The sequence below is a fragment of the Lepisosteus oculatus genome, chromosome 13, assembly GCF_040954835.1.
Source record: "Lepisosteus oculatus isolate fLepOcu1 chromosome 13, fLepOcu1.hap2, whole genome shotgun sequence".
NCBI lineage: Eukaryota > Metazoa > Chordata > Actinopteri > Semionotiformes > Lepisosteidae > Lepisosteus > Lepisosteus oculatus.
Window position 1 is genome coordinate 10,391,325 of NC_090708.1, and position 23,549 is coordinate 10,414,873.

The 23,549-nt window shown below is 39.0% G+C and overlaps 1 protein-coding gene across 2 annotated transcripts in view; it reads right to left on the reverse strand.

The window, feature by feature from the left end:
- The window catches only part of ryk (receptor like tyrosine kinase), a 67,846-nt gene that overhangs the window by 11,915 nt on the left and 32,382 nt on the right, over nucleotides 1-23,549 (reverse strand). The window contains exons 2-11 of one of the 2 annotated variants that reach the window (XM_006637740.3): nucleotides 22,437-22,558; nucleotides 21,299-21,398; nucleotides 20,596-20,727; nucleotides 18,718-18,777; nucleotides 17,531-17,675; nucleotides 16,762-16,862; nucleotides 12,035-12,118; nucleotides 7,383-7,508; nucleotides 3,890-3,976; nucleotides 510-579 (exon numbers count right to left, since the gene is read on the reverse strand). In XM_006637740.3, coding sequence (XP_006637803.1) covers nucleotides 510-579; nucleotides 3,890-3,976; nucleotides 7,383-7,508; nucleotides 12,035-12,118; nucleotides 16,762-16,862; nucleotides 17,531-17,675; nucleotides 18,718-18,777; nucleotides 20,596-20,727; nucleotides 21,299-21,398; nucleotides 22,437-22,558 — 1,027 coding nt within the window. The remainder of the gene's footprint in view (nucleotides 1-509; nucleotides 580-3,889; nucleotides 3,977-7,382; nucleotides 7,509-12,034; nucleotides 12,119-16,761; nucleotides 16,863-17,530; nucleotides 17,676-18,717; nucleotides 18,778-20,595; nucleotides 20,728-21,298; nucleotides 21,399-22,436; nucleotides 22,559-23,549) is intronic. The other variant, XM_015361269.2, reaches the window with a different exon arrangement.

Genomic DNA, 23,549 nt, shown 5'->3' on the forward strand with positions numbered 1-23,549 from the left:
GATTGAATAACTAGACAAAAGGAGGCCTTTAAGGACTTGCCTCTGTCGTTACACCCCAACAACTGCTTGAGAATGAGAGGAGCATTTTATTATATTATTGTATAAGTGTGATTTAAGTGGAATGTGATCGACTATAAAAATAAATAGGGCACCAGACTTAGTTTTGTATCTTTTTTTCCATAGGCCAGAAGATGAAGTCCACGCATGTGTAATGAGGACTACTTTTAAACAATCCCTCAGTGACATGTTCAGAAAAAAAGAGCAGTTTACAGCTGTCCCTAAGCAAAACAAGGCTCAAACTGTGACAAAATACAAACAACGTCTAGAGACTTCTTTACTTTTCCCTTCCAAGCAATAGCTTGAGAAAGTTTGTGCAACAATCTACTAAGAAAAGGTGTAGCCTGTGCAGTATTAAAAGCCTTTTTCACCTCCTCTCTCCTCTCCTTATTAACAGAAGATGTCAAACCCTGCAGATGCAGTCGACTGAATTGTATCCTCAGCTGACTCACCTATGATGTAGCCCTCGGAGTTTACAGCTCTCTGTCAGCATCATTGTCACTTGAACCTCCGAGGCATGGTCTACAGAAGTAAAAAAAAAAAAAAAAAATCACTTTGAAACAGACCTACGAGAAGAGCAAATCGATACAAAGAATAATCCATTATCAAAATTTCAGTCAGTTAATTCAACTTAACACATTTGAAATACATGTCTTAAGATAACCCGGTTTCCTTCATAACAGTACTTCAGAAAACAGGCCTGAATGCAGGAAGCAAAAAGCAATCCACAGCATTTCACCTTGGTGATGTCAGAAGCAGTGAACTCTAGGCACCTCTTGTATTTGTACCATACCTGAATTAGGAGTATAACCAGTTGAAAAATGAGCTAAGTCTACAAACACAGAAAAAAGACAGGAGCAGTAAGAATTGTTCCGTTCTTGGATGCCATTATGGCCTTCAGACTTTACATCTGGTTTGTAAATAAAGACGCGCTACAGAGTAAAGGCAATCATGTGTTGTGCCTCTTGCTGTGAAAAACCTGTCCCCACCCTTGTTACCATGAGCCCATAATCAGCTCATAAAAGCAATACAAAGCTCCTGATTTAATCGTTCGGTCCAAATGAGCCACATAAGCCAAATCGAAAGGCATATCACTGAACTACAATCATGAAAAGTGCAAAAACCACACATACTGGATTTGCGATAAGACTCCGGGGCAGAAACCTTACTTCCTCACAGTTTTGTTTATTTTCTCTTTGATTTAAAAAGGAAACCCAGTATTTTTGATTGACTCTAGTCTAGTTCATATAAATGCATTTTATCTCTATACCCAGATTTGGCATCCGCCTTGTGTTTTTGTAAATCTGTATTGTTTCCTCCTTTGTGTAAAGCAGCGAGGAAGTTCATGGCTGGTTCCATACGAGAGTAGTGGGGCAGTACCAGTTGACAGCAGCATTGTTCATGGACCACAGGCACACCCTAAGAGCCAAACACAGGAGAACCCAAGAGTCTGGGTTCCTATCAGCCTTGGGTGCCCCTGGGACTTCTGCACAATTCCTAATACGTACAATTGGCAGTTCTTTATTGGCAGAATAAAAAGATCATTGGTTTCTGAACAGAAAAATAAAGAAGCTGGTAACACATAGCTAACAACGAAATGGGAATTAAGTGATTCACTTTCAAGACACTGCTCATAGTAAAGCCAAATTCACATTACATTACAGGAATAGAGCCGTTCTGAAACAATCTATTCTGGTAGCACAGAGCACCTTCGCTGCAAAGGCACCACTGAGTGCAAACTAGAACACAAGAAATGGCCAAGATAAGCCAGGTGTTGTCCTCTCGTGCTCGAATGCCACTAATGACACTAGCCGCACTGATTTCAGCTGCTACAACTATGCAGTGAGTCCTGGATTCTCAATGCAATGCACCACCAAGCCTACAGCTACAAGACATAAAATCAATATTATTTTACAGCAGCATATTTCTCAGAATTTCTTGTTCCATATGTGAAAGATGCATTACTTTTTAGGCACAATCTGGTCCTATATGCTGCATTTACACTATCTGCAGCACTACCTGAAGTATTCAAGGCAACCAGACTCAGGTTCACAATCAGATTGTTAAACACTGAAAATAAGTGGAGGGAAGGACACGGACTGTTGGTCAAAGTTCTAGGCATAGTGAGCACCAAAGTGGCATCCAATACTCAATTACTACACCACACTCCCTCACAGCCAGCTTAGAGGCGGGGTTTGTTTTAGAAGCTTTCTGCTGGAACAAATGGGTTGAACACCGAGAATAATGAAATCAGACCGTAAAATGGGAAAGAAAAGAAAACCGTAAAATTCAGACAATGCAAAGTACTTTATGTTTCAAAACTTCAGATATTCACTGTTCCTCCTGCAAACGGACACTCTGTTCCCAGCAGTTGTGTCACACACAAAAACAAATGTTGAGGGGACAGAGGAAAGACGTCAAACTTTTGAGACTTTAAATTGATACTGAAATTAGTTTAATTTAAGAGCAAACAGCTGAATACAATTGATATTTTGGCCATTTTGTACCTACTCTGTTTTAGGCCATAAAAAATGCTCCACTTATTATCGGTTGCATGAACTACATTAATCATATTATCTACAATTGTTCCTGTTCCCTATGACTGTGTATATTTTATCACATTCTTGTTTAAGTGTACAGCACACAAGGATAAACTTGGCTGTTCAAGTTTTCTCAAGCTTTGAGACAGTATTGTATAATAACACATATAATGTACATGCTTACAAAAACCTTGCTCTTTATCTGAGCTTCTTCACACACCACTTTTTTCTTCTAATATGTATTAGGACATCACCTCATGAAACTGGTCATTTATAATCTGCTTTTATTTTTCAAATTAATATGCCAAATTTTTTTAAGAATCCAATCTTTCTTCTTACGTGCCATTTCTGGACATCTGTAATGTTTTTGTTACGTTTAAAAGCAAAATAATTAGCTATTAATAATTCTATCACTGTAGCCTTTTGACAAACTAGGTAAGGTTCACATCTGGAACAGCTGCCTGAACAGAGAACTCTTGTGAAAGATCAGAAAACATCTATGATGTAAAATAGCCTAAGCAATACACACTCCAGTCTCCAACTGGACAACCTGCAGAATTGCCACTGTCTGTGCAGTGCTGCCCCCGCTTCACACTGTAGAGCACTGGTCCCTGTCCAGTTATATATATATATTTGTTATACTAAATAATTTAGAGAGGACCAATAGCTGAGCACCCCCAAGTTCCAGAGACCTCTAACTTGAACAACTTACCTACTTAATTCATCAATGGCATCCAAATGTCACCAATCTGCGGATAATCTCTCTGACTAACGGGACTGGTCCTCTGCAGGGTGAGGACTGCAGACCCCTGCTATGCGTTTTAAGACTGAAGTTTCGCTTTAAGATTAACTCGGCTCATTTCAGAAAGTGCCATTCATAGGATTCCTGGAAGCTCTCCATTTCTGACCGCATTTCTCCCATGAGACCAAAGCTTGTCCTTTCACTTCCCTTTTGTTGAGCATCAGCACACTTGGGAGTTCCTGAACATCAGACAAAAGGCCATAAACTCATGGGTTTCGCACGCGCTGTCTTTGCAGCAGTCTACTCTACTGGAACCAGTCCATGTGAACAGAAAGCCAAGGAAAAACAAAACACCAAAGTGTGCAACTCGCTTTGTGACCTAGAAAAACGTGCTGGCTCTTGTCTCTGTGAAACCATTCAATAAATTCTACCAGATATCTTGACATTAATTTCCCAAGCAAATCTTTCTGCTCTCTTTGGCTTCATACAATAACTTGGGCTGTGGGATGTGCGGAGGTCACATTGCTGCCACTGGGAAAACATCACTCACCTTTCACCGTTTTCACAAAGACTTGCTTTTCCTTGCTGGGATCCTTCTCATCCAAAAGAACGCCATGAAAAATGCGACCAAATGTACCTGCGACACAAACATGTGTTGATTAAAGTCAGTCAGAAGGGATCTGATCAAACGTTTGAACTGAGGGCGATGAACAGACACAGGCACAACACCATTCACACAAAACACCATCTAACCGTTCAAATTACAACACTGATCTAAACAAATGCCGGCCAACTAAATGAAGTGATGGACACCAACACAATTTCTGCTGACTGGTATTGTGACTCAAAGGTTTCGTGCATGACTTCCTGGAGACCGAGAACTGCCATCTTCATTTCTTTAACAAAAATACATACTGCAGATATATGCAGATAAATAAAATCATAATATACACCAGCAAATTCTGTTCTAAATAATTTCCTCTTACATAGTTGTTTTTCTAGTCAATTGTTCATGGGAGATGTATCTAATATATTCTCCTGGTTTAACTCTCTTCATACTGACACTTTGTGGTGAGATTCATCAAAATGAAAAAAAAAACTAATTTTTGTCAAACATTATTTAGATCCATGATGTATGTGGATAAAATAATGATAAGGATCCTTTTCCTTTAGAGTGAGACAGACAGAATGAGTAACCTTTGTGTTAAGGTTCCGTAAACAATATATTCAAGAATCATTATATACCAAGAAACATTAAAAACAAACAAATGAGTACTGGAACCAATATCATTTGATGTATGTCTTAGAGCCTTCTGGTGAACATAAATAATCTTGGATTGCTTCTGAAAAATTCAAGGAGAGAGGTTATATAAACCAAGCTTGCACAAATTGGGTTGTATTGAGCCTCGTGAGGCTGTGGATTAATATCTATAAAACATTAAAGGTACTGTAAACATTACATAATGCTGGCACCTGTTCCATTGAATCAGCAGGTCATCAGTGCTGTTGCTGAATGAATATTTCCGCACTAATCCTTTCTAATGTGTAGCCTTATTCAAGTGGCTGTAAATGTCATGGTTATGAACTGGAAGCAATTCTGAAATAATTGAAGGGAACCAGTATCACACGCAACAGAGTTAAAAATTAATAGATTAAAGACCTTTCTCTAATCCAAACCTGCTGAGCGAAATTGCAGTTAACAACCTGTGGTTCACCTGCTTTTTTTCTGGATCAAGAGTTATAATTTGTCCATTGTTCTTGCCCCACACAAATGAAGCAAAGATAAGGACTCCATATTTCTACCTAGAACTCAGAGGTTCACATATGTCTATTTCGATGACCAGCTTTAATAAAATAAATTAATTCTCCTTCAATATTCAGGTATTTCGAAAACTGCCACGCAACTTAAACCAGTTATCAGTGACAGTAGTCAGAACATAAGATCCTGAAATTTGTGACCTAATCAAGTAGCAAACTTCATTTAGGTGTTTTTTTTAATAAATCTCTTTTTTCTGTCTTTTCAGTGTCATGTTTGATGACATTTAGTTTCACAAACTAGCAAATGTACCCCGACGCAAACTTGCAGTGAAAGAAGAAAAAAAGATCGCTGGCAACACAGTAAGATGGTCTTTTTTCAGCTTTGTTCTCAGAAAACAAGATGTTAAATCTCTCAGGGTTTTGGCTGGTTTGAATATCCTTTACATAAATAAATCACTCTTCCACAACATTTACGTAAACTAGAAAATCCATCCCTCGGGGCCTAGTCGTCCTCTTCTTGTGTTTAAACAGGAGATTTCTTCACGGATTACTGCAAAAGGCCTGCGTCAATCAGCGTCTCCTGCATGAGACTCTTCAGTTGCTTGCCAGTGCCTGCCTGGTTAATCAGCAGTGCTCATTTAGCAATTTACAATGTGCAGATTTCATGAGAGACCTGTCTGACTTAATTCGCTCTGCCCTAAAAACATAAATCTTCCCAACGTCTGTCAAAAGCATACCACTTTGGCTAAACTACAATAGTGCTATTCACATTCTTTAGGGTAATACGCTGTATGATAAAAAACTACCTCTGGTATACAGCTGCAAACAAAAGCATTGAAACCCTGTTTTTGCAGATACATTTACAAGAGCATCTTTGCTTGTTGGACAAAGATGTACTTACAGGAGATATCGCCTTCAAATAATTACCGATTAACAATCACTGTTGCACTTAATACATTAGTAAACCGCCTTGTTTCAGAGTGGCATTACCTCTGTCTTTAACTGTTAAATTCTGGAATCAGGTTCTTCTCTTTTGTGAGCTTATTTTCACCAGTACACCATATAATAATTGATGTAAACTATTCAATTCTTTTTTCAATTTAAGATTAAAAACACCATCCATATTTCAGTCTTTTTCAACCTTTTGATTAACTTTTCTCTCTGCTGAAATTGTAGGCATTTTGTGAGAAAAGAGAAGTACTTAGTACTTGGTCACAGACTAGACATTGGAAATAATGCAATAAAGCAGTCATTTAAAGAGCTAATAACAGCTCAGCTGAAGCGATGTACAAACATCTTTAAAGGTAAAAAATATCTTTAATCCCTATTTTTACTTGAATATGGCTGTACAACACAAGTAAAAAGCAACTTTGCTACTGCAGTTGTGACAATATTTTTTTTAAAGTACAGGATGTACTAGTTTTCTGCCAAGGTCTGATTACAGAGCAGACTGTTAAACACCGCTTGCGCTAAGACCTACCTACTTACATTCACCCATGGCTCTCCTGACTGGAAAGTGCTAAACCATCCCTGGATTAGAGATTCTTGGAAACAACTTAACCAATGTGCTTGTGACATCACGCTTTTTACACCTCTGGCCACACTCAGTGTGTTCTCGGAACACTGATTAACTTCATGCTTATACATTTTCTGCAACCAACACAAAACCTGCCAAATAATAGTCAAGAAACCCTAGGAATGTTTACCATGGGCAACATGCACTGTAGCTGTGCAGTTTTACAATGGCTTCACCACAATCACACCAATGCCTTACTCTTCGCTAGCAGTTTTCCAGAGCCCATCGTGTTTTGTTTTGCTGTGCTTTACAATTCCGTCACCACAATGCTTTTAGTTTATCAAGGAACACTGCAATTACATAGAATAGAACAATAGGGCAATGCTTTACTTGAATGAGTCTAAAAAAAAGACATCATAACGTCTTCAAAACATCTACACGGCACAATGAAACAAGCATACATAAAAACTTATAGAAAAGTAATAGTCATATAAGCCCACCAGGACCACTGTTACTGATCTACATCTGCAGAAAAGTCATCATCATGAACCTGACATCTCTCTACCTGTAGTTCTGCTCTTAGCTTTCAGCTGGAACAATGTCTCGTTATGATGAAGCAAAACATTCCATCGGCCTTCATGGTTCCTCAATACTTTTAAAGCTTTCAGACAGGTGTGTATCCACATCTACGGCCAAGCGCTAACTGAGCTCCCGTGCAGAGGCACAGATCCACATCGGGAAGATTTACTCCGATTCGAAAGCCCCGTACCTTCCTGTAGCACATCACGCAGCGTGACCCTCTCTCGAGAAATTGCGATGTCTTTCACTTTGGCCTTGGCTTCTTGCAGAGTCACACTTTTCAAGTCATTCTTCTCAATGCGCAGAGATGGGTAACCTGAGGTGTCAATGGAACCAAAAATGCATATTACATATAGTGCATTATGCTCTTCGTGTCCATTTCAAATTGTGCTTAGAACTCAATAAGAGGAGTTAGACAGTCAGACTGAATTTGTACAGTATAGCCGTCATGTTATGCAGTCTGTATATCCTAAATGCAAAAATAAGTGCCTCTAAATTGTAACAAACAGAGCAGTCGCTTCATGAAAATCAGATGATTTATAAAATATAATGAAACCATCACTTTTAAGAGCACAGTATCCTGCATAGCTGGAATACATCTAATACATGAAGACACACTGTTTAATTGTGGCTCAAAAATCGGGAACATTTCCATTATGACCAGTTAAATAGCCAGCAGCCATATCACCCTGCAACTCACAACTGGCAACCCACTGAAGCTAAGCAGGTGTGAGCCTGGTCAGTACTTGGATGGGAGACCTCCTGGGTAAAAACAAAGGTTGCTGCTGGAAGAGGTGTTAGTGGGGCCAGCAGGGGGCGCTCACCCTGCTGTCCATGTGGGTCTTAATGCCCCAGTATGGTGATTGGGACACTGTACTGTAAACAGGCGCCGTCCTTCGGATGAGATGTAAAACCGAGGTCCTGACTCTCTGTGGTCATTAAAAATCCCAGGGCGTTTCTCGAAAAGAGAAGGGGTGTAACCCTGGTATCCTGGCCAAATTTCCCATTGGCCTGTACCAATCATGGCCTCCTAATAATCCCCATCTATGAATTGGCTTCATTACTCTCTCCTCGCTCTCCTCCCCACTGATAGCTGATGTGTGGTGAGCGTTCTGGCGCACTATGGCTGCGGTCGCATCATCCAGGTGGATGCTGCACACTCGTGGTGGTGGAGGGGATCCCCATTACCTGTAAAGCGCTTTGAGTGGAGTGTCCAGGAAAGCGCTATATAAGTGTAAGCAATTATTATTATTATAAATACATTGCTATACATTTTGCAGTTTTTTTCAAATTGTTAAATTCTTCACGTTTCCTAAATTCACACAAATAACTACTAAATCTTTTTTTTCCATTTTGTAAGAAAATGGCAAAAAACTTTTGTTACTTTTGTTCTGTACAATTAGCTTATGATATTAATCACCTACAGCACACCTTTGTGTAATCTCTGGAAAAAAATGTATATTATACATAGCAAATGTGAAAAAAGACAAATGTGCACTAATTAAGTTTTTTTTCAGGATTTGGTTTTCAATTTTTTTTATAATTTCGGTTTTCAAGTTTTTTGAATTTTTTTGTCTTACCATCTGAAACGGATCACGTACAGCCTTCCAGACATGGATATAAAACATCAAAAAGTCAAGCAAGAAAATAGGTCTGGTTGCACCATGTGAGAATTTAAATCTAATTACTCAATCACTTTCTTGACAGTATATATATACACGTCTATACAAACACCTCAGGCAGTCTCCAGAGCTGAAACTCGATTTTTTTCTCTTATCCTGCTAGGGTGGAATTAACCTCCACTTGTTCTTTTACACAGCTATCTTGTATTTGTACGGTATGGCAATTACTGAAGATGACTATTGGTGATTCAGACCTATTTTACTATAAGATCAAGCTCAAAAGGTTCCCAAAGTAAGACATTGCAGGTAGTACACTTAGACCAGAAAATGTTAAATGACGCACTACTAAGTGGAAGGTGGATGATTGTGAACTTGCTAGCAGAGTGACTGCCTGGCACAGTCCTTAAGGGAAGCAGTGTAAGCATTGAGCAGCTACGTAAGATATCACATCATGTATCCTGGCATAAGCCTTCGGATTTAAATTGATCACGCTCCCTAACTGCCATTAGATTCTGACAGAGGAGTTACTAGAATAAATCTTGGAAAAACACATTGTTTTTTTTTATCTTTTAAGTTGTCAATTTGCAAGTATTTGTTGTACTGCAGGCTGCGACTTCATGATACAGGACACCCATCACAATTATCATGTAAAAATCCAGGTAAATAAAATAACCTTCATTTGCATATAGTAAAGAAAACCATACTTGTTTATCACTGCATTAGAATAACTAGCTCAATATATTGTAACAACACAGAAGATGTAGACTTTTAATCCACAGGAAAAGCATTACAGCACACTGCATCCAAGATGCCTGAGGGTGCAACTTAATTCTTTTGTGCAGGTGAGCTGTCTTAAAACATTTAATGTGCAAAATGCGGTTTGGGGAGGCTTTCTCGACTAAAGAATGGCAGAGCAACAATAAAAGACTTGTGTGCTCTTGAGCATGTTTCATGGCTCTGGTAGACCTGGAAGCTAAGCCAGGTATTTAAAACAACACTCTGATAGGTCTTCACAAAGGAGTGCTTTAAGCTAAGCATTAAGGTAAATTTCTGATAACTTAGGGGCCAAATTCAACCCCAAAAATTATTCAGAAGTACTGAAAATTAGACTTCTTCTAAAAACTGAGTTCAAATATTTAAGCAATATAATAAGACCATCCTAAAATAATACTCATGGACATTAAAAACAAAAGCAGTTTCTTAGCAGTGGAGTTGGAAGTTTTTAGAATTTCAGGATTCAAGACATCTTAAGGTTTAAGTAGGGAAAATACAAAGTTAGTAAAGTTCAAAATGTACTTGATTCATTTTGAAGCAGTGGTTAACCATAAATGTAAGCAGGCAATCTGTTCTGTATTAATATGCTTAAAAATAACTCCTTGTGATAAGGTTTTTGTTTTTCAAAAGAAAAATTGATGTAAAGGTTTCTCATAAAGTCACATCACAAGTGGATCACACAGAAGCTGTGTGAATTAAATTAAATTATTGGTACTATTCGCAGATGTCTTCACAAACTGTTTCAGAGGTGAAGCTCTTCAGTGACACCCAGTGCTCAGTTCAAGAATTGAAAGACCTATGCCACCCAATAGTCATAGCAAAATTTGTTGCAAATAGAAAGTCTTAATAATGCAAACATTTTTTTAGCTTTCACTCCATGTTAACAACATCCCAAAGAACAGAAATGCTGAAACTGCAGCATGGAGATCTGGACTACAATTCAACACATTTACCTTTTTACTAAATATGTAAACAGACAAAAAAAAACTGGGCCTAAACATCAGACCAAAAATATCCTTTTCAACATTTTATATGTTGAAAACACTTTACAGTTTAAATCACATTGGCATACATCCAAATGACTGACGCAGAGATTGGATTCGACTCTGGAAAGCTCATTATGGATTTCGGTCATCAGAAGGTCCAAATAAAATTCTCGGGACCTGGGAAACGGGTGGGCTGCAAAAATAATGTGAATGTTAAAAATATGGCAAAAGGTATCAAAGAGCATTTAAAGCACACAATCTTGTACAAAACAAGAAAATTAAAGCTCAGATTTCTTGGGGAAAAAAGGGTTGTGAGAAACAATTACTTCTGACAGTTCAAAAATGAACACTGAACGCCAGTTTTTAAAAGCATGGCCTGCTTTGAAAACGTTTAATGAAAGAAACTGTCCTGCAAAGTTTATCTGACTTTACTACTTCTACGTGGCAGTCATACTGTGATGTTAAACAGCTTCAGATCTGGGAAGCCTTGCAGTTTTCCCAAATATTTTCTGTGTGAACTACAATTTTTTCTGTTGTTAAATAATAAGTCTGTCAAGTCTTAATTTCGTTTTTATTTTCTTTCCAATGCTTGAAGCTCAAAGGAATTTGATATCTTCACCTTTAACGTACAGACAAGCTGGCCAACTGGTGGATAAACTGTGACATGCACAGAGTTTTTTATTTTTACAGATTAACACTTGTTAATTTACAATTAACAACTGAAAGTTGTTAATTAACAATTTGACTTATGTGAATATAAAGTTTCTGAGATACGAACTTCAAAAAGTTACTGATTTCTGAGTGAAGTAACTGAACTTGTGCAGTTTATTCTTTTCACCAGGAAAGGGGAGGAGTTGGTACCCCGCATTAAATGGGTATTCTGTCAAGACAGTCACCTGAGGGTATATCCCAAGTATACAGACTTATGTTATTTAGAAAAGCTTCATTGCGAATATTGCTGATGTCAGGAGTAATGTCGGGTTCACAAAGGAATTTCCCTGGCTTACAAGTTTCCTGAACATATTTCTAAAACCAGTTAGTCTGACAAAGCCATGCCAATGAGCACAGTTATTCACCTATTCCTTTGAACGCTCGCCTTCCCTGACGAAAAAGAATCGGATTCAACCACATCTCCAAGTTTAAAGAAACTCAAAAGTTATAAAAAAAAAACATCCGCAATTAAGCAGAAGAAAAATGAAAGCTCCCGCAGGTAACTGAGCTGTGTAAGACATCTGCAAACACATAGCAAAGGCCGAAGGGGCAGCCTGAATTGCTCTGGGATAATTCCCAAATTACAGGGTTCACATCACATGAGGATTAGCCCACATGTCCCGACTCCTGCGTGTGCAGATAAATCACAGCTGGGACGACAACGGACTGACGAGCCGCGAGGCGACGGCAGCGCTGAAGCAGAGGGTTAGTATTTGGTTGTTCTCCGAGACACTCAAAGATGGACTTACTTTTGGTTTCGTGGGAAGGGGCACCAGAGTTTGGGAAGGAGGCAGCAGCAAGTTGAAGGATGGGAGCAGAACCGGGGTGATTGTCTGATAGCAAGAGGGGGAACAGTAATAAACAAGGAGCTTTAAACCAACTTAGCAAGGTGGAGTTTAATTAAGATATTCAACCAGCTACAACAAAAACAACAACAAAAAACAGTGCAGGAAGATACAAACTCTTGTGAAGGTGCCATTCTTTGCAAAGCTAAGGTTTTTGTTTTTTGAATGCACACCTTTTACTTCTGAGCAAAGGGAGGACTGAAGAGACGAGAGGAGGGCATTTTGCCCTCCTAGTCCATTTGTGAATAGGCTCCTCTCGTTTGCAACCTTTCTTAAATTCTGAATCCTGAATGAAACATACACTCATTTACAATGACTAATAAAACACATCTTTCCCCTGGCCGAGCACTTTTGAATGCTTTTAAGAGACAGACTAGCAGAAACCAAAGCAGAAACTCTGTCTGCTTGTCATGGACAAGCAGAAATCAAAGTAAAACAATCAGACCTGAACAGCACAATTCTAATACTGTATACTTTGTAAGAAGGACACAGGCTTAATCCTATGTACCTAGAGTAAATCGTTTCTTATATTCTTTACAGAACTTTAATTATTTTATCATATATCCTCCCAATTTTGAATAATAATTTGTCTTTTTATGCCTCGATTTACAATAAGTTACACACAAGTTCCTCAGACATTTCCAACTATCAGGGCATTCATATTTCAACCCTACAAGCTCGTAAGCAGTATAAAGGAGGCTTAGCATCAAACGGAGGAGAGGTATGCTGGTCACATATGTCACTGTGAGCCTGCAAAAGCCTAAGAAGTCACAGATGCCCCGTTTCTCTGGAAACCAAGGGTGCCTTAGCAGACTAATCCAAACCATAATCGCAGCCTGGATAGTGTAGTTTCCCCCTGCGCCTGCCCTCAGAGCTGGCATCTTTATTGTTTCAGGTACAAAGTCTTTTATCTTTTAATACTATCATAAAAATGGAACCATTTTCACCAGGGTTTTTCCAAAAGCAAGAGTTCAAAACCAATACACCATAAAGCTTTAAAACTTCTCCCTTATAGGTATCACACAGAAGACATTGAGTCTTTCCTCTATGACTCACGTCAACTACTGTGATAGTTCTACAAAACACGAAAACAAACCATGAAAATATCTGTGTAACACCAATTTATTATCCTGAAAATTTTATATTCAAGAAATCCAGAAATTAGACAAAGGATGGCATTAACGTTCATATAGATTTATCGTCTTTTCCCACTGACTCCATTGTGTTCAAAAGAGGTGTGAAAAATCTACATTTAAATCATGTTTTTATTGGCTGCAGAAGTGAAATCGCTCATGAAGATCTATGTGTTTTCATTGTGCATTAGTATTCATTTTACGTCAGTAGCTCATTAGGCACACCCATGTTTTCATTTACATATTAAGTAGCGAGCAGTTAGATTTACTACTTGTTTGAGGAATATTGTTTCTCGTAGGAAAAAAAAAAGAGACCGATCTCAAAAAGCCATGACTTTACATTGCCATCGCAAGACGGGAGGTTGCCCGGCTGTCCGATTATAGCTGCCACGACTGACAGAGATTCTGTTGGAGCAATCAGACTGGTCCAGAGAAACCAGGATGCAAGCGTTGTGAGACTCACCACACAAGATCAGGACCACGTGATTTGCAGAACGTTTTTTTTTAGCTGCAGTGGCTACAGCACAAGAAATTCCAATAACAATAACCTATGCATCAGCAGAATGACTGTAGCTCGCTGTTTGCATGAAAATGATCTGCAGATGGCAGTGAAAAGAGGATTTTACTCACTGATGGATACAGTTTTGTCCTTGGCAGTCCCGATGGAAGACAATGTGTGAAGATCATGGGAAATAATTTGCTAATTGTAGTGGCCTTCATACCAACCAGAGGGGAGATGTTATTAGTTCTGGTCTGTACTTACTCCCCTGTGTCTCTTGGCTTTTGGTCCATCTGGACCTTTAATCACCAGTGCTCATTGGTTCCTGCAACTGCTCTTATTGCTGCTTTTCTTAGACATTTTATTTAGGCCCAAGTGCAGAGCGAAGTCCAAAAGAGGACACAGATAATTCACCAGGAGCAAGTGGCAGATTAGCACACAGTTGTCCAAATCCAGAAGCAGATCAGATCTTTGTATGGTAGGATTGTGTCAACGCTCAGAGATGTTGTTCCCACTATTAACGTTGTTTTCATTTTTTCAGTCTGCCACAGTGTTTCATAGGTCTTCAATGTGTTCACAATTATTGTGATTTTTATATCTACTTTCTGCCGGCTTGTGTATCAGTAGATTTAAATAATTTAAAATGAACAATGTGCTTTATTAAATCACAAAAAAAAACTGAATTTAAAAAGAGAAACAAACATAGCAGTATTCATCCCATTTAATCATATTGTATATCATACAGTATAAAGTATAAAACTGCGACTATAATGTTCTCGTTATAATTGTGATTTCTCATTTTAGAAAATTGCTTCAATAACAGCTAGTCGCATACAGAATTTCCAACTGATGTTTCAGTGGGAAAATATTACAAAATGTTAAGTCAGCTTTCAAAAAATAGCACTGTTTTAAGTTTCACTAGATGGCAGCAAAAGACAGAAATAGCCTAATTCTTTTTATTTTGCTTGGTACTTCTGTTGATTTTCTTGGTTGGAAAAAATGATAAGCTTAAATTAATAATTTTAAAGGGAAAGACAGACCAAGCATACTTCTGAAAATCAACCATGGTAGCTCTCATCATTACACTACAATGTGAAGGTGACAACAGCCTCAGATTAACTCTTGTGTGTTAATCGGAACAAACGTGAATTTGTTCACATACATTAAAGAAACAGAACGAACATTCAGAGTTGGCAGTTTTTGTGCAATGTTATATTGTTCTGTGGAGTGTTTATAAAGAGGTTAAATGTTTTTTTTTTGCTATAGTAAAGTGTTATCACATCTGATATGAAATAATTAATAGACAGATACATAAATAATAGCAATCCTGGCAGAACACTTAGTGTCTGTCTAGACAACAGAATAAGATAATGAAAGCTTGCGATAAAAGAAGACGTTTGTAAATACTACACACAGTATGAAGGATCACTCTTTAAGGAACACAATCCTTGAGAAACAGACTTCTCTCTTGGGTTTCAAAAAACAGTAACAGCAGTGACAGCCACAAGCAAAGAATTTTCGCTCATTACTGTGACCTTCTGATTCTACTTTAGCTAATAAGATTGCATGTAACCATCTTATTTGGGGAAGGAAATCAATACGTGGATTAAATGTTGGTACCGAAGAGAAAAGAAGACAAAATGCGGGAAGGACTGAAAGTGTTGCTTGTTTCTGCCACACAGAGTATGAGTTTGTTAAAGGAACCATAGAGGATTTTTTTTATGAAAGCTTTTTCTAAAAATGGAGGCTCTGTGGCCATCAGAAAGAATCAGAAGCAGTTAAATTCTTTACGTTTCCTTAGCAAAGTCCTCAGCAATATATCAGTGGCTATATTCTTAATTTAACAGCTACTCATGATGTACTGTGAATTGTATTGCAATGAAGCTTGCTCAGACAAAGACGAATGGTGGCACATCCAGTCATAATGTTACATCTACTGTATGTCTTAGAAAACAGCATAACAGCTGTTAACAGAGTTAATATCAACAGCAACAGGTAAAATAGACATTGAGATGTGATTGCTGGATTATGCATGATAGTGCACCTTTCATTGCCTGCCCAGTATCCTGTCTAAAATATCCAAACTGAACTGCAGGATGCTCTGAATCTTAACTGTGGCATGGGCATGTCTCCTGCAGGGCTACAGGGTCTTGGAAAGGTAGTTCTAGCAGCAGGATCTACAAAGGTTTCTCTTTATGTGCCTTCAGTTCTCCCAGCCTGCTTCATGAATACTGCACTGCAGCAGGCTGATTCCTACTATACAAGCCCACTCCTTCTAACAGTGGATGTGACCGCGGAATTACCAATCTCCCTCTCCTCATATATGATCACGCACATGACTAAAATTAACATTTTGACTGGAAAAACAACTGCATTAAAAAGCTAAAGTGTAGTGGCCAAACAGGACCCACTTGAATGACAGCGGTTTAAGCACAGGCCTCTCACATGACATGCTTGATTTTCAAGCAGCACTGTTTGCCCTTTTTCCCCCATTTAAACACACAATGCAACATTTGTTTCCACACAGGTTGAGAATAAAACATGTCAGAAGATGTTTCTATTACATCATCACAACGATAAGAAAACAAAAGAAAATTGCTCTCGTGCGCCATCATTTAGAATGTACAGCACTGAAAAAAACAACAAATCGCTGGAACAAAGCTACAACTATAATTACAAACAAATAAACTTACTTAGGGAGTAAAAATTCTAACGAGGGTTAAGTATTTTTGGGATAGAGAATCTTAACACAACGGGTTATGGCCATGTGGCACAACTTATAAGTCATAATGTGGAAACTTAAGTACTGGGATTCTGTAAGAAAAGGTTTGATGTGGTTTTTGGATCGTTTAAGCTGCAATACACCAAATATGCAAGATGGACCAAACGACTTCCTCTAGTTTTTATCCTTTCTGATGTTCCGTACTCTAATATTAACACCAGGAAGAGAAACAGATCAACCGCACAAGGAGAGGGGCAGAGCGCACAGAAGCTCTTACTTGTCACAGGGGTGGCGTTGTTTGGGGTGTCTGCTCTCAGGTACTGTGTGGTCTGCGTGGACGGCTGGGACAGGCCTTGGGAGCTGCCACTCTCACTCACGCTGCAGAACAGGACACACAAGGGGTACACGCACACAGTCAGCGCCGCGGCCCATCCCAGCTGCATGCCCACTGCCGAAATACCGAGGAGGCACCAATGCTGGGACGAAGCGTAGCAGTGCAGTGTGAATGCACCCTGGGTGGACAATGCGGTCTCTCACCTAAGACCCAAGCACAACGTTTTTCTGTCTGTGCTAAAGTAACAGCATACACTGACCTTCGCTGTTAACACACAATTAAACGGAGCTTAACGGGATACAAAAATACACTGAAAAGCCTAACTTGTCTGGTATCTGAACTTCCACGATGCACTGATATAATCCAATATGTTACGAAAAGGAGACACTAGGTCTGACCTTTTCCTGGAAAACAACAATTTCAACAGGCACCTGATTCTATGATGGAACCTTTCATTTTTGACTTTCTTAAAAACAAAATACAGAACACGTGGAAGGCTAGCACAGAATACAGGGCCTCAGGGCAGAAAAACCTCAACAAAACGGGTTCATTTCTAAAAGCATGTTTCATGCGGCCCATTTCGTAGATCACCTCTTCTTCCTGCAATGAAATTAAATCTGAACAAGGGTTCGTGCCGAGATCAGCCTAACCAGCTCACCACAGAATTCCACAGAAACCTCCGTCGCCACTGAGGCAACGTCAGGCTCCTCACCTGTCATCTAGCTCCACTCTCTTCATGCTGTGCAGGTGCAGCACTGCCAAAATAATGGCAACCAGGAATATGACTGCACAGCAGACCCCCACGCTGATGTAGAACACGCGGGCGGATGTGGTCGGTGTTGCATTGACGCTCTCGTCTGAAAAACAAGAGTCATACAAGGTCACTAGTGTACAGGGAGCTCATCTGTCCTGAGCACGGTAAGAGTACAGCTCAGAAATTCCATGTGGTTTCACACTCCATAAGCAAATCCGAATCCGCGCAATGCTTGTTCTACCAGTAAATGTTTGATTTTCCATTCCGACTGTGAAATACCTCGCTTAGGAACAAGGACAGCATACCTGCTGTCAAGGTGTAGCAGATGAAAACATTTGGTAACCGTTCTTCGAAATTCTGGAAAACGTAATTCATGTTAAAAACTACCATACTGTATAAGACAGAAAAAAAAGAAAGAAAAAAGTTCTAAAACTTGAGTTGTTTAGAATTCTCCTAAGGTGTAAAATGTTTTTCGCTTCGTAGGTTGAACACTAAGAAAAATGAGGGAAGTACATCTACAACGCATAACTCGTAAAACATCAACTCTCTTATAGAGTTTGAGATTGAAAAAAAGTAAGCCAGCAGACTGAACTGCACAACCTCAGCTTGATAAGGCACTATAAAGCTTGACACAACATGCTACTCACAGTCAAAACAGTATGCAGTACTAACATATCTTTTGTTTTTCATTTTAATGTCTATTATTTCTTTGGCTAATTATGGCTATACATGTATAACATCTAATTTGGGGGTGTACATTTTATTCTGGCAGGATACTGTATAATCAGCAAGAAGCAATTCCACTTAAGGCTTTGGGATATACTGATTTGTTCCTGCAAGCTTCCAGTCCAGACAATCAGTTCATTCTGTGTCAGCCCAATACATTACAGGAGGCTTTCACGCTACAAATTAAATTCTCTGGTGTCCAGTGATTGAAATCCAATGTCTGCAGCCGATTACATTCACAAATATCATATTATACAAAGAAGACATTCACCGAGACAACCAATTACTGAAATATGCTGGTTCTTAATGCATTAAGCACCAAGTCATAAAAAAAAAGAAAATTGCAGAGATTCAAAGAAAAGCTCTTCTGAAAAACGAACACGCCGTGTCTACCACAGCGAAAGGACAGATGAACTTACAAACAGGCCTGTTGATGCTCTTGTTGGAATACTGTGGAATCTTTGGTTCCTGCTCAACGCCTGCAAATAAGAAACAAAGAATAAACATTGAAGTAATTTTCATTTTGCAGTTTTAGAGATAGAGTAATAGCTATAAATCATGGCATTATATAAAATAACAAGTAATAGGTTTATTCCATGCTGAAAAAAAGAAGAAAGAGAACACAACGTTTCGGCCATGGAGCCTTCTTCAGGTGTGAAGGCGGCTCCATGGACGTTGTGTTCTCTTTCTTCTTTTTTTCCAGCATGGAATAAACCTATTACTTGTTCCTTTGCAACCTACGCATGCTGACGCAGCTGCCCACCTGAATTATATAAAATACCCTTTTAGTGACTTTGGCTTCTTAACAACAACCTGCAATGGGAACCTGTCATGAACTGGTTCCTTATTTTGCCAGTTAGATGGTTTCATATTGTAATCCTTTATTATTCCAGTGCTGCTCTGGTGGGGCCTGCGTCTATAGTTTTGGAGTAGTCTTTCTGTTATTAGTAATACCCAGTTCAAATTTAACCAATGAGCAAGAAAAGAATATCTGATGTCTAAGTTTTGATAGTGCCTTTGTCAAAATGGGAAACATGAGGAGGTGATACTTTACTGTCTGTCCATCCATTTTCGAACTGCCTCCTCCAATCGAGGATTACAGGGGAGCCAGAGCCTATCCCAGCAGGCAATGCAGGGTACACCCTGGACAGGAAACCTACTGTCATCAGGGCTTAACAAATGATCTTCTAAAGGATGGAAGGACCACCCTTAAAAGGAAGGACTCTATGCTCAGCACTTACCAACATATGGAAAAAAAGGAGACAAGTCGCAAGTTATGAACTAAATATCAATGTACTGTTCATCTTTCGGATGGCATCTGACTAATTACAGGATCGAGCAAATAACCTTGCTCCTTTCAAATAGAGGCACAGGCCAAAATAATCTGACCTAGATAATGCTGGATGTAGACCCGGGTAAGATGTTCTCTCAAGGAAGAGCTCTACCTTGTCTTGTGCTGGACTCTATGTTATTCCTATTATGTGGAAATGGACTGCGATTGGGAAATAAGAGATTGTTCAAATGAAAGTACACAGGCCCAGGGGTTGTGCCTCTTCAGATCTGGAAGAGATGTGGAGCTGGGAAGCTACATTACATAGCCAAGACATTTTAATTAGCAATTCTGTTGTAAACTGAAAAAATAAATAACACATTCCATTTTTTCAGGGTATAACACTTTTTCTAATGGTTTTAAAACTTGTTGAACTGGATGTCTCAGAAGTGGGAAGGAGTAATTCTAAGGATTTTTTAAAAAGATCTCAAGGACTTTATTGTTGAGATCAAACCTCAGACTATTTTTATCTTAAGAAGAATGAATTCAGATAATCGTTTACAGCCTGTTGCTTAGAAGCAACTAAAACGCCCTTAACAGCACTAATGATTTAATGACGTCTCACTTGAAATGTCTGATTTGTTTTTTGAAACTACTAATTCAGCTCACATGCTGAAAAAAAGCAAGCAATGAATTTATTGTTGGTCTCCTTCAACACAGCATAATAAACCAAGCATGACGACCCAGTATAATTATCCGCTGTCCCAAACTGCGAGAGCAGAAGGAAAAACATATGACCGGTGTAGACTTTGTTTTCACCCGTCTGCCAGGGTGCACCCTTACGACCAGCTATCCAGTGCTTTTATTAAGAAAAACCGTAATAAAAATATACGAGGTAATCTTTTGAGTAAGAGGGTTAAGATTTCTCAAAGATATTTTCAAAGTGATTAACCTTTGTTACACTTCAGAGAATGCGGATACCTGCAGATCTATAAAAAACATCACTTTATCAGCCCTGGAACCTTACGTTGGTAGCACATTTTCCTCCTCTTGAAGTTGAGGACTGTGAAGTTATTGGTGTTAAAGGTCAGGTTGAGTTGCACAGTGAGGATGACTTCAGCATCCACTTTCCCCGAACACAAAAGGTCCACTCGGAAAACTAGGCAGAAGAAAAACAGCTCTAGCCTCAATTCTTACAAGGTGAGTGACATGCAGCACCTACAAAAGCAGGTTCCTGCTTTCAATATGGAGAAGAGTATACAGAAAAACAAAATGCATAGATCCCTATTCACCTCTTCCATTCATCAAAATATAAAAACAAAACAAATTGGAACAAACTGGAATTAAAATTCCAACTCAGACCCTTGAACAGTCATTTAGTTATGTTCTTTCTCTGAAAGCTCCTTAGAAGGTTTAACATTACCCACAAAGAAAACAACATCATGTGCTAAGCGTTTGTATAACTCTCCCTAGCTAACCAACTGTATTATTAAAAATTACAATAAAGATCTACATATCAGGCTAAATTTCGTGTGCAAATTAAAAGTTTTTTACATTCAAAAGTTGTATGTAGCTTAATGATTCAAGATGTTCCCTGTAATACTGCTGTCAAATCTTTTCCATAATGTCTTTGTCTGTATCCGATAATTTTGTTCCATACTGCATAATTTTCATACAATTACTAGAAACTGCCTCCAAGAAATCAGGAGAAATATCTAGTGTCTGCTGACCTGAGAGGGTCCGAGGTACCTCGCCCTGAGCAGAGATGTTGCACTGTGGTAGGCTCATGGCTGAGGGATTGTCCACTTGAAACCCAAGCTTATAGTCCACCTGGGGTAAGGACAAAGGCAATTCAAATATTTACAAACCACTGAAGCACAATAACCAAATCCCCTTTCCCAACACAAAAAGTAGCATGCCAGGAGCACATACCAATATAAAACAGGTATATGGTGGCAGAGGACTACAAACTGAAGATCTGTCTTTACATGCTATGAGATCTCCACTGACAAACTAAAGCCTTCCTGAGGCCCCACCACATTTACTCCTTTTAGCTCAAAAAATATAATAAAGACTAGTAGTCTAATGTGGGCCTGTTATTAATTTAGACTTTCAATCAATCTGCCAATCACAAGTGTTGGGAAAAGGTCATTTTTAAAAGTAATCTATTACTGTTGCAAGATAAACATGTAAAGGATTGCTTTTTAAAATTAACAAGAAGCTGGGGGAAATATTTTTTACTACTTATCAGTTATAGTAGTCCTAGCTATTAGGCAAAGTAACAGCCTTTTAACAGCAAACAGCAAAAATGTTTATTTAAAAAAGTAATCCCTTACAGAAGTAACCAGTAATTGTAATGGATTACTTTCCCACTCTGATCACAAGTTCCAATCTTGCCTCTTGATGGGAGGTTTGTTTGCCTAAAGGTCCACACATTTACAAAACAGAAATCTGCCATTAAACGCCGGAGTTTTATCATTCGCATCCGGCTGAAGGATGGCTGAATGTTTTGATTCACAGTGTCTTTGGCATGGGTCACAGTGAGGCTACTTACACCTTGATCACTCAAAGAGGAGGCCCAAATCCCAAATGCAGTAACTCTGAAGGTGCATGAATGGAAATGTTACTTTCTGTGCACATCGACCATTTGAAAAGAAAACCGTGCTATCCTTTTTACATGCACTTTCTCGTGAAAGAAAACCTCGTGAAAAAAATACAAGCAGCGCGATTTCTATGGTCACGTAGGCTGTGGATAGAAACGGTAGCACGAGGAACAGCGGTTCACAAGTGTTCACAGCTCACTTCTCCCTACAGGAGGGAACCCTGCCCTCCCTCGTGTCGTTAGTCACCGGCAGCCCCGCGCCTCACCTTGCTCTTGGAGTGCCACGTGAAGTGGAGGCTGTTGGTTTCGCTGGGCACTGGCAGGACAAAGGAGAGGGCGTAGTGATTGATAACATCATCCCTCACGTAGTACAACTCGGCATCGAGACCTAGAGCAAAAACAGAAGCAAAGGTTCAGCACGTCCTGCCCACCAAGCTGGTCCTGCAGCCCCTCGTCCCCCTTCCACCATGTTTTCGAATCGAGATAACACACCGCAACCCCTTGTGAAGAGTCTCCTTTCAAACACCACACTCCTTAAGGGAAAAAAACCCTGAGACATCCTTTGTGCTATAGGTGGTTGCATAACATAGGAATTTATTAAGGCTATACATATTGCTGAGGCTACAATGTTACCAAGCCACACAACCTTAGTTATTTTTTTTCTAAACGTGGCAGTATTTATCAAGCACTGGTCAGTGAATTATTTTCTTAAAATATTTTGATCGGCCACTCATGTTGTTGCAATGCTAAGGCCACTGAAAGACTCCGAGCAGCTTCGCAAAAACTCAAGAGACTGAACAGCCACCAGCTCAGATACTTTGATGCTTAATCATTGACATGAACTTGGGTTTCAGCAAGACAAATATTTAGCATTAGGTTAATTGTGCACTTCGTCTGCCTTACTTTGTGAAGTAGCTACATAATCTATACTGTTTTAGGATCAGCAATCTGTTCCTATACATTAGACAATCTATACACAACATAGGAACAAGTAATAGGTTTATTCCATGCTGAAAAAATTCAATTTTTTCAGCATGGAATAAACCTATTACTTGTTCCTTTGCAGCCTACGCATGCTGACGCAGTTACCCACCTGAACTATACACAACATATCACTGTATACAAGAGAAACAGTCAACTGTGCAACTACATATAGGCTAAATATTACAGATTCAATCTATATCTGAAACTTTAATACCACGTGTGCATCGAGACCAATTATATGAATATATTGTAACCTGAAGCCAAATGCCTACTGTCTTGATGTAGCACATGATTTTTTCATGCTTCCAATTTTTTAACAGACGTAAAAAAAGTATTTTGAGCAAGTACTGTAATACTTGTTTCATTAGAGCAGAATTTCTGACATTCATCTTCTG